The 12,526-nt window shown below is 36.2% G+C and overlaps 1 protein-coding gene across 1 annotated transcript in view; it reads right to left on the bottom strand.

The window, feature by feature from the left end:
- Positions 1 to 12,232, bottom strand: part of LOC148953657 (uncharacterized) — a 136,663-nt gene extending 124,431 nt beyond the window's left edge. The window contains exon 1 of the mRNA XM_089108403.1: positions 12,042 to 12,232. Within this exon, the coding sequence (XP_088964529.1) occupies positions 12,042 to 12,220 (179 nt within the window). The 5' untranslated portion in view covers positions 12,221 to 12,232. The remainder of the gene's footprint in view (positions 1 to 12,041) is intronic.
- Between the last annotated feature and the right edge of the window lie 294 nt (positions 12,233 to 12,526).

Raw genomic sequence — 12,526 nt, 5'->3', positions numbered from 1 at the left:
CAACCATCTAGGGCTAAACGAAAAGCAGGTCGTCCCCGTCTGGGGTGGGAGGACGTCATAAAAAAAGATTTAAAGGAAATGGGAATTTCGTGGGTGGGTGTAAAAAGGAAGGCTTTGAATAGATTGGGCTGGAGGAGTAGCGTGCGTAGCTGTGTTGGCCTCAGGTGGCTTGGTGCAGCGGTGAGTTGTTAGTAGTAGTAGTAGTAGTATTAAGGTGAAAAGAGCGTCAAAAAGGGGCCAATAGGGCAAATCAGCAATAATTTTGGAACGGCTTACCGTATCAAGATGAAACTTCCAGGGTCACATGAGGGGGGTGTTCAACTGACCGAAAGGTTTCATGTACAAGTTACTACTGTTATTAATACTGCTACTACTATTGTTACTAGTAATACTATTACAACACAAAAAGACACTCTGTTCATATAGATTGTCAAAAGAGCATGCGGTATCTCAAGAGTGAAATTTGGGTATTAAGTTGAAAATTTCAGAAAATGCTTAAAGTGGAAGATCAATTTACCAAAAGTTAATATATGTATGCTACTACTAATACTACTACGACAGCTTCTTTCGCCACTACCTCTACTAAACTACTCCAACTGCTACTTCAATTGCAACTACCTGTAAGGCTAAGAGTATTAAGATAAAAAAAAAGCGTAAAAATATGCTCAAACGGGTGCAATAGAATAGTTTTGGGACAGCTTAGCGTATCAAGATGAGACTTACTGGGTATCACGAGGGGATATTCAACTCATGGAAAGGCAACATATACATGCTACTACAGTTACATTTAATGCTGCTACTACTGTTACCCATACAGCTACTGCTTCTCCGACTACCACCACTACTATGATACTAGTACTATTTGGGCTAAGTGTATAAAGGTGAAAATTTAAGAGAATATTGATGGAGAATTTGAACTAAATCAAAAGACAAAACATGCATACAGATTTTAAAAAGGGCGCATCTCAAGATCGTATTTGGGTATTAAATTGAAACTTTCAGAGAATGTTTAGATCAATTGATCAAAAGCAAGATCAATTGATCAAAAGGCATTACATTCACGTTGCTACTAACACTACTGCCACAGCTTTATTTGCTAACGCTACCAGTACTGCTACTGTTTCTGTTGCAACTACTACTATTTGTATTTCAACTACTTGTAAAGACTAGGAGCCTCAAGGTGAAAATATCAGAAAGTTTATGAATATATAGGTTATCAGAAGGATATATCAGCAATATCATAGTAAGAGCTAATTGTATTAAGTTGAAAATACTCAAACTTGATGAGAGGGATTTTCAACTGACAAAGAGACAATAGGTTAATATTACTACTGCTACTAGTACTAGTACTTTTACTACCAATACAACTACTAGTGCTACCAATGCTAATATTACTACTGTATGTATTAGTACAACTACACCTAAGGGTAAGGAGGTTAAACTTTTAGGGATATTGAGAAGGATTGTAAAATGAATCAAAACGCATCGTCTGTATGGAGGTTGTCAAAATGGCGTATCAGCAATGTCTTAAGAACTGTTTGGTTCGCAATTTTGAAACTTAAAGGGCTTGTTCTACGGAATTTTGAACTATTTGAAAGTCAATATTTGCATCCTAATGTTACTGCTTCTAACTCATAATGCTACTGCTACTATTGTGAATACTGCTACTACTACTACTAAAACGACTAATGCTGCTACTATTATTTCTTCTGCTACTGCTAATTCTGCAACTACTATTACATTTGGTACTACTAAGACTAAACCTAAGGGTTTGAAGGCAAAATATGTGGGGAATTTCGAAGCTTTATTGAACTAAATTGAAACATCCTATGCCCATACAGGTTGTCAAGAGGATGTATCAGCCATACTCCAGGAGTGGCTTATGATATTAATTTGAAACTTTCAGCTTGTATAAGGGGGTGTTGAAGAAAACCAAGGGTACTATGTGGATACTATTGCTAATGCTCCTGATTCCACTGCAACTACTGCTACAACGCAATCTGATGATATTAAGGCGAAGCTTTCAAAGGATGTTAGGTAGATATTGAACTAAATCAAAACGAACTTTGAAGGTGTACATTGTCAAAAGGTATACACATCAATATCTCAAGAACAGCTTGCACTATTAAGTTGAACCTTTTAGGGTATGTTTTTACTTTTTTCTTAAGTAGCCACAAGGCACTATGTGTAGATTTTTTAAAGATACTACTACGACTACTATAACCAGTGACACTAAAGGTATTAAGGTGTAACTTTAAGGAAACATTTAAGGAAACTGTCAGTTAAATTAAAATAATATATACAAGCATGTTTTCAAAGGGAATCACTATCATAACCAGCATCACTCTACTAAAGATAGCAATTTCATTGAAGCTTTGAAAGTAGCTAAGTCAATTGGGAAATAATTGTTCTAGTGCCCCTTCTAAGAGTCAAAAGTGATTGGAGGGCAAACAAACCTCCTCCAAAGCCTATTAATTTCCAAACATATCCAGTCAAAATTTTGAAATAGCCATTCTGTTCAGTGTAGTTAAGCGGTCCAGTAACTGTGCAATTTGCCTATTAGGCTTTAAAACTATATGTTTATTTGAAACTAAGTCAAAAGACACCGTGTACACGCTGGTTTCCAAAAAGATATCTCAGCAACACTCAAGGAACGACTGAAGGTATTAAAGTTGAAAGTCTTAAAGCTTATAACCAGTTCTGATCTTAATTGTAACCACTTTTGAATTTTCAAATAGTCATTTTGTTCAGTTTAGTTTAGCGGTCCCGTAACTATGCAATTTGCCCATTATGCTTTAAAACTAAATATTTCTTTAAAACAAAAACAAAAGGCACTATGTATACGCTGGTTTCCAATAAAATATATCAGCAACACACAAGGAATGGCTGGGGATATTAAGTTGGAACTTTCAGAGCTACTACTATAACCACTTCTGATTTTACAATAGAATTAAATTAAAGGCGTGTAAGTGGATCAAGGCTGTCAAAGAGCGTAGATAAACTTCGTTGCGAATGGTATTAAATTTTATCTTTCAGGTCAACTTGATGAAGCATAAAACTAAATTAAACAATACTAATTGTATCCACATTTTCAAAAGGGTGTAAGCTGTTAAAAATTATTGAAAAAAATTCTCAGACATGCAAATAGTAAGCTAAACTATGGATTCTTATAGAAAATAAAACTGGAAAGATATGCAGTATTTTTTTTTCTATGAAAAATACTCTATTAATAAAAAAACAAACAGAAATTAATTTAAACAACTTTTTCCACAAAATAAGTCTATCAAAGAAAAGTAAAGAAATCCGTTAAACTAAAAATTAGCAGAAATAAAGTCAAATTACCTTCTAAGCGTAAAAACTACCACAAATGACCATCAATAAATAAATTAAACCCAAAACCAACATAAATTACAATAAATAACTAAGTCAAATTATAAATGTGCTGAAACTAACATGAGCAGGGCTGAAAACTCGCATACCTTCTGAAGACCAAAACACATTTTAAATATTTTAAATGTTTTTACTTTTTTAACTTAACAAATTAAAATTATTAAGAATTTAAGGAATTAATATCAGAAAAGGTATATTAAATTGTCAATCCACATTTTTTTTTCAGTTAAGTTCAAATTATGTTCTGGTATTCACAATGCATGGAGGCTGTAACCCTGCTAATTTCTGTTCGTCTTGAATTTTATTTATTTATTGATGGTAACTTGAGGAAGTTTTACGCTTGAAAAATTATCTGACTTTATTTTCTGTTCATTTTGGTTCAACGAAGATCTTTACTTTGCAATAAAATCTTTTTTTCTTTAATCAGTACCAAAATCAACTCAGTCTTATTGAAATCCACTTGATGTCTCTTGGCCAAGTTGGAATTTTGCGTTTTTATTGTTTACTGCATATGATTTTTAACCCTAGAGGGGTAATTGATGGATAGTCAATAATTTATGGAGGGTATTTGCTCGTCGTTAACGCTTTTTCAGTTTCTTTTTTTTCTTTCCGTCCTAGCCAAGTGGATTGGTGCAATGGATTTCGCATCATTTGCCCGAGAGGACAAGGGTTTGAATCCTAGTGTACTCAATTACTTAGTTTGGGATGGGGATCAGTGGCGTGACTGCATAAGCTCAGCCAGAGTCTACCCAGCTTTAAATGGGTGCCTGGAGAAATATGAGGAAGGTAAACAGGAAGGGTGTGAGAAAGCACAGGATGGTTGGCTCCCAACCCCCCATTGCACTTCCTGGCTGAAGGGCCGAGAAACGGAGATCAGTACTGCCGGTAGGGACTGTAAAGTCCAATGCCATATTCTTTACCTTACCGTTTTTTCTTTCACTCTGAATTCCAGGCAACAGACGCCTGTGAGGATCCGTAATGCACCTTTTTATTTACTTTTTTTGCGTGTGAATTGATATCGACTCGAAATATTCCTACACCAAAAACAGAAAAATGAAATTTGATTGTCTGATTTGATTCACCATATAACAATAAAAATTAATTGTATAACTACAAATTTACTAACTGTATAAAAAATTAATCAGCAGTTTATTGTTTACATTGAATACTGTAAAGTGCATAACTGAATTGTAGTTACATACTTGTTGGTAAGGCCGGCTTGAAAATCAATAAAAAAGTGGTGACGAACTGTAAGTAAAGAGCAATGCCGCTCAATAGTAACCGAAAGTCTAAAAAATATATTTTGATATCAATAGATACATCAACAGAAGTGGCTTATTATGCTGATCCCCAATATATGACATTCCTGTTGTTAAGTATTAACCATCCAACCATCCATGGAGGTAATGGTGCTCGTCCAAAGTCTGCTCCCAGGCAGTCAGGGCGCCTTCAGAGCTGACTGCACGTGCCTCTGGATATCCGGCTAGCCACCGGAGAACTAAATGCACCTATGAACGGTTAGGCTAGCAACCCTCCTCCTGAAATAACTTGCTACGAATGGAACTGAATATACAGCCTCGGATACCCAACCTACTATCCCAATTGGACCCGTGCCTGCCCAAGGATGTACCCCTTTCAACATCGTTGACCTAGGTGTCATTAATGTCGCCACCTGGAATGTCCCGACGCTGAACCAGTCTGGTTCTAAGCTTCTTTTAGCAAAAGAACTAAGAAGATACAAAGTGACGATAGCAGGAATAACAGAAACTCACCCTACGGGAAGCGGTGAAGCAGATATTGGAGAAGGGTGGACACTGCTTTGGTCAGGTGGACCCAAAAGAAGAGGGGGAGTTGGCCTTGTTCTCAACAGTTTCACTCGGAAAGCCTTATTTTCATTTACGCCTATCTCATCACGTCTACTGAGAGCGAGAATCGACGGCAAGCACGGTAAGATAACTGTTTTTACATTCTATGCACCAACAAACGAGGCCCAAGATGAAGATAAGGACGACTTCTATGCGGTACTGTCCTCCGAGCTCTCCTCCGTACCTCCACAAGACTACCTCCTAGTCCTAGGAGATTTTAACGCTGGTGTGGCTAACAGCTCTGGTCTGTACGATGCTGCTGTTGGACCTGTGAGAGTTGACACTCTGAATGATAATGGTAAGCGGCTGCGCAGTTGCTGCATCACCCACGCTCTAGCAGTCACAAATACCTGGTTTGTGAGAAAAGACATTGCAAAGTACACATGGTACAGCAATGATGGTAGGACCAAAAAGATGCTTGACTACATCATTGTTCGACGACGGTGGCTTTCGTCTGTCCAGAACTGCCACTCATACAGAGGCACGAGCTCGGCAATGCCAACCCTCGTCTAGTTTCTGCAAGGATAAAACTCCGGCTGAGGGTCAATAAGAGTAACTTCTTATCCACCAACAAGGTAGATACCTCTTGGCTGAAACAAGATCCCTCGGTTTGAGAGCGGTTTCTAGTTAAAGTCAATAACCACTTCGAGGCTGTCCAGCTGTGGCCAGAAAGCGAGTCTACATAAGCCACGTCCAGAGACAGGGTTCCAAGAGCAACTATTAAAGCTCGCGATTTGATGCAATAAGAGAAGAAAAAATGGATTAGCAACCGGATATTTTAAATACCTGAGTAGAGTTGGTAATGGAAATTGAAAGGAGATATGACACACTACAAACAGTTCAACAAACAACGAAATTTCTTGCTTCATAAGAACAACAAAAACTTTATTTTGGGTGAAGCCGCTGAGCTTGAGCAAGTTGCCCAAAAGAAAGACATAGGCGCAACTTTCAAGATCCTGTGCGAGATGACTGGCCAACATGCCTTGACATCCACAAGCCTGAAAGCAGTGAATGGAGAAATTATATACGATCAGTCTTAATGTGTTAGTCTCTGGGAGAAACACTTTAGTAAGCTGCTAAACTCAGATCTGCCCGACTGCATTGACCCAATGCTTGTTGCCGCTGCTGCAGAAGCTACCCCAGCCCCCGATGGCGCTGAATTTTTTCCTAAGGAGATTAATTTGGGAGTGAGGAAACTTGAAAACAATAAAGCAGCCGGCACCTGTGGCATTGCTTCAGAGCAAATTACTACGGGAGGCCCTGAATTGATACCTTGGCTGCAGATAGTGTTCAGCGTAATCTGGCGCACTGAAATTATACCGTCAGACTGGAAGAAAGGAATCATCGTGCCAGTGTTTAAGCGCAAGGGCAGCAAGACTGATTGCAGCAGCTACCGTGGTATCACTCTACTCTCTGTTCCTGGAAAGTTGTTTGCAATGCTCCTGTTGAAATGTGCAATAAATTTCTTACATGCTTTGCGCCGCCCCCAACAAGCCGGATTCATGCCAGGAAGATCAACAACTGAACAGATTTATACGGACAGGCACTGGAATTCAACAAGAAAGCCTACATAGCTGTCATTGACTTTCATTCTGCCTTTGACACTGTTAACAGGCAGTCCCTTTGGCTAATCCTGAAGGCTGCGGGCCTACCAGAAAAGATAGTCAGCCTCTTTAAAGAACTCTACCGCAGCACAGAAGCGCCGTCCTTGTTAACGGCAGGCTTTCTTCTTCCATCCCCATCAACAATGGTGTATGGCAAGGATGCGCTGCTGCACCTGAGCTGTTTAACTGCGTTATCGACCACACTTTGAACGAGACACACCGTGTCAACTCTTTTGGCATAAGTTATACTAGGAGGACTTTGTCAGATGTTAACTTTGCCGACAATGTAGCCGTCCTCAGCGAAAATATCGACCAACTTAAGTCTGTACTCGACACGCTCTCCACCACTGCCTCCGGAGTTGGGCTGCAAATCAACTGGAAGAAAACCAAGATCATGCCATAAAAAAGACCGCATCGATGTCACCCTTAACTGTTGTGATAAACGGCCAAGGTGTTGACGTTGTAAGGCAGTTCACCTATCTCGGATCAATTATATCAACAAATAGCACACTTGACGCCGAAATCTCAGCCAGATCAACCAGGGCAAACTCTGTATTCGGACGACTCCTGAGAGCAGTCTTCCACAAACCACAAATTAGTCGGCTTACAAAAGCCCGTATATAAAACGCCAAAGTCTCAAGCATCATGCTGTACTCTTCTGAGACATGGCCGATAACCCAGACACAGCTAAGAAAGGTCGATGCCATCCAAACTATACACCTGCGTCGAGTTGAATGCTTCAAATGGTATAACAACATCCGAAATACTGAGATCCTGAGGACCTTCAAGTTGGTGAACCTCTCCTCCCATGTAGAAGCTCGTTCTCTAAGATTGTACGGCTATTTACTCCGCTTTCTACCAACAACTCCTGCAAGGATCATATCGGACTTCAATCCCTCGATTGTCTGGAACCGTCCTCGAGGGAGGCCGCGCACCAGATGGGCTGATGTTCTAAAACAACGCCTCTTCAACTGCAACATCGACCCAAATGAAAAAAATCTTTGAAAATCACGGTTTTCAAGCAAGAATTTAAGATGGGTTGAGGGGATTGATTTTTATTTATTCTGATAAATCTTTCACCTGAAAAACGTCATGCAGAAAATCCAGGGAGTTGAAAGAAACAAATTAACAAACAACTCAGTGCAATGACCTTTCAAATGCTGTATAATGCCCCACTTTTTTTTATTTCCAACACTTAGCAAATTAAACTCCAAAGAAACCAAAGGAAGCAAGAAAAGCTTTATTGACATAGATATCAATCAAAAGACAATGAAAAGTATTGACAATATCATCTTATTACTTACTGTTTTCACTGTTTAACGTGGCAACGCAGTGTTGAATTTAAAAAAGCTTAGTTTTGTAATATCAAAAGGAAAAATCTTTGAAAATCACATTTCAATTTTTAAGCAAGAATTTAAAGTGGGTTGAGGGGATTGATATTTCTTATTCTGATTATTTTTTAATTTTCATTAGAATCATGCAGCAAATCCAGAGAGTAGAAGGAAACAAATTTAGAGACAACTTAGTATAATCGCCTCTCAAATGGCATGTGATGTCACAATTTTTATCTCCAAGACTTTTAGCAAATTAAATTCCCAAATAAACGAAAGTAAACAAGGTCAGATGTTTGCAAGACAAACAATTCTGGTATTCGTGCGCCCCTAGACAATTGAAGGGCAATTGCCTGTCCAATTTCAAGGACCATTGAGAAATTGCCTTTATTTAATTATTATTTAGCTAAAATTAGATCTATATGTTGCCTGGATGCAGTTGTGTAATTTACCAATGCCACCATCCAACGAATCGCATTGTGAAATAGAGAAGGGGGTACAAAATGGTCGCACTCATGCTCACGATCTAAATATTTACATTAGTGTTTCGCCATATTAAAATTCAGTCTATTATTGAAAGTTTTAAAATTCTTCTGTATTTTTCTAGTTTTCTTATCTTTTTATGTCTGTATATGCCAAAGGAGGGTCCGGGCGATTTTTCATTTTCTATTCAGTTGACTTAATAAAAATTCCACCCTTATCAAACAAATACAACTTAAAAACAATAGGGAATTTTTTTCAAGACAGTGCAATTTAAATCGGTGAATATTTCGGCCCTATGTACAAGGGCCGTCATCAGCACAACATTAAAGAAAAAATATATATATAAACAAACTTACATCAAAGTAAAATGCTTAAAACTACAGAAACTTTTAAAAAAAGAATTTAAAAAACCTTCATAGCAACATTAGGGTCATTAATTAAAAATAATTAATCCGGGACTGATTTATAAAATCAGGAAAGAACATAAATTCCGTAAAGAGAAATAGACTGAAATTATAAACTAAAAGTTTTCGAAGCGAATTTTGCTTTTTTAGCAGCTAGTCTTAAAGGCCTTTTTGTAACGGGTTCAATACTATTGGCAATTGGTTTAATAAAATATTTTGTTATATCATTTTTAATTAAATTTGAGTATAAAGAATTCAGTGAATATTCTCCTAAGTCCCTATTTTTATTTATTTTGAGCCTAATTTCGATTGATTCCCGAACCACCTGGTTCATCCCAAAATCACTACTAATGAGACAAGATTTTTTAAAAAGTATTGTGTGGCTGGGATTATCAAATATATGGCTAGCTAAATCAGAATCAAAGGAGTTATTAGAATTATTAGCAATTAACGCTTTGTCTATGTCTTCTTTATGCTGGTGTATCTGTCTTTCCAGATTCTGATGAGTTCTGCCAACGTAGTAATTGCCACAATCACATGGTATTTGATAAATCCCTCTTTGGCGAGTAACTGGGGTTTTATCTTTACCGGAGTTTAAAAAATTTGTGATTTTAAGATTATTGGTGAAAACTAAATACAGATCGTTTTTTGTGCAAATATTTTTTATTTTTGTGGTGATTCTTGGTATGTACGGAAGATAGATTTATATTAGAGGGTTTTTCCGGAGCCTAACATTGTGAAATATCGTTGATTTTACGAAAAGGTCTTTTTAGTCTACGGTTAATCGTATTATTTACAAAAGGAATTGGGTATCCGTTGCCAAAAAGAATATCTCGGATAAAATTTATTTCTGCTTTTATGTATGAATCGGAGCAAATGTTCAGGGCACGGTCAATGAGAGAAGTTACAACTGCTCTTTTCACTTGTGGGGGGTGATTTGAATTAAAATGAAGATATCTATTGTTTTGTGTTGGTTTTCTATAGATAGTGAAGTCAAAATTATTAGCATTACGGATAATTAGCACATCTAAAAATGGTAGTTTATTTTCAAATTCAATTTCTAGGGTAAACGGCAAATTTCTATCATAAGTATTAACATGATCTAGGAAACCCCGAAGTTCAGTTTCTCCATAATTCCAAAGTGAAATTACGTCATCCATGTAACGACCCCAATAGACATGTTTTAAAAAATAAGAATTTAATGCCCAATTTTCAAGGTTCTCGACATAAATATTAGCCAGTAGGCCGGATAGAGCTGCTCCCATTGGTAACCCATTTATTTGTTGATAAAAAGAATCACGAAACTGAAAATACATTAAAAACTTATTACAGATTTTAACAAGATTAAATAAAACTTCACAATCAATCCCTGTCGCTGAGTCTTCGATTAAGTGATAATTTTCTTCTATTTTGGTTTTTAATAATTGCTCAGAAGTAGCCACATCTATATTCGTGTACATGGAAACAATATCAAAACTACTAATTATTGTGTTTTCTGAAATACTTGTGTTATTAAGTTTTTTAACCAAATCTGCCGAATTACTGATTTATGTAGAAATTTGTGAGCACAGTAGAGTTTTGAAAGCACTAGAAACCTTTTTGTCATAATGTAAGCGAGTATTTTAATACGTGCTACAATGGTTGTTAAGGGGACGAATTACTTATGCAGTTTTATTAAGATATAAAATCTTGGATAGAAACTACCACGGGGTTCCAGCGTATTGAATAATTGTGGTGTGATTTTACCAGTCTGTTTTAGCTGTTTTAATTCATTTATAATATTATTAGTAAATTGATCAGTAGGATCATGAGTGATCGGTTTATATGTACTTGTGTCTTTTAAAAGTGAAAAGATTTTTTTGTCATAGTCTGCCGTATCCATGACAACGAGTGAGTTGCTTTTGTCTGCTTTGGTTATTATAATAGATGGGTCTTTGCGGAGGTTAAATAGTATTTTTATGTCGTTCAATTCTTTTTGTGTGAAAGTGGTAGGAGATTTAGCCTTTTTTGGCTATTATTAAGAGTATTTATCAGACAAGACCTAACTTCATCAGGGTTTGAAACAGATGGGTAGGCTAGTATTTATGCAAAGTGGACTCTAAAGAGGAGACTATATCCACCACGGGAACCAGTTTCGGTAGAAAAGAGAATTTTCGGCCTTTTTCAAGTGTTTCGATTTCCTGGGTTTCAAATGTTCTAGAAGAGAGGTTAACAATACCGGGTCCAGGAGTGAATCTTGGAGAATAAATACGGTTTCTCATCGAAGATTCCTCTCTCAATTTTTCCAATTTTGTATAAAGTCGTTCATTTGACAAGCGAAAATCATCGCTAAACAAATTCACTTCTAATCTAACAACTTGAGAAAAATCAACAGTGGACAGGTTTTCAAAATAAAAAATGAAATTTAGAGAGTTTTTCTTTTGAAGGAAATGATATGTCTTTTTTGCTTTTTGTCCTTAATAATATGGACTATGGTTTTTAATTGTAGTGTATGAGCAAATTGCCCTTCTTTCCGGGTATTTAGATGTAGTTTATATCTTAAAGACTTTGGAATAAGATTTTCATTTCTGCATGATTCTAAAAATTTTTGTTGATTAATAATTTATTATTTTAATGTAAGTTTGTTTATATATATATATATATATATATATATATATATATATATATATATATATATATATATATATATATATATATATATATATATATATATATATATATATATATATATTTTCTTTAATGTTGTGCTGAAGACGGCCCTTGGACATAGGGCCGAAATATTCACCGATTTAAATTGCACTGTCTTGGAAAAAATTTCCCTATTGTTTTTAATTTGTGTTTGTTTGATATGGAAAGGCAGTGTGGTCTTCGTCAATATTTTATTCCACCCTTAATTTGAAAAAAAAATCTGTAGCTGAAAAAATGAAGAAAATGCTTAAGATCCAAACAGAAGACAATATTTACCTATCAAATTTACTATCACTTTCATCCTCAGCATTCACAACATCACCAACCTTATTCTGTTTATTCTGTGTTAATCTCTTTTTGCATTCTTCAGTCACATCAAATTGAATATAAATTTGTGCAGTAGGAGAGAGTGATAATTCTGATTTGTTTTCAAAATCCGGGTCAATTCTCTCCATAAACAGTCTTGATTATAACGCTTGAAAGCTAAACACTTACTTATAAAAAAAAAAATCTGTTTTTGTTGAAAATTCTTTATCTATGTTTATGTATATCTTTATCATGTAACATGCAAATATCTATGCAATTATTCTTATCTCTAAAAAAAATTGCTCAGAATTCACTGTAAAAAAAATTAATATTACCACTATTGCTCTTCAAATCACATTTCTACGATAAAAACTACATAGCTTACAACGATTTTGTAAGCTCAGCTATGGGGTGTAATTAGCATAGTTACTGCCCAAAGTGGACTCTAAAAGTGA

Source organism: Artemia sp. Qi Xiang Cuo, chromosome 3 (genome assembly GCF_049724085.1).
Source record: "Artemia sp. Qi Xiang Cuo chromosome 3, ASM4972408v1, whole genome shotgun sequence".
NCBI lineage: Eukaryota > Metazoa > Arthropoda > Branchiopoda > Anostraca > Artemiidae > Artemia > Artemia sp. Qi Xiang Cuo.
Note: the sequence above shows the minus strand (reverse complement) of the source record. Positions and strands in the feature narration are given on the sequence as shown.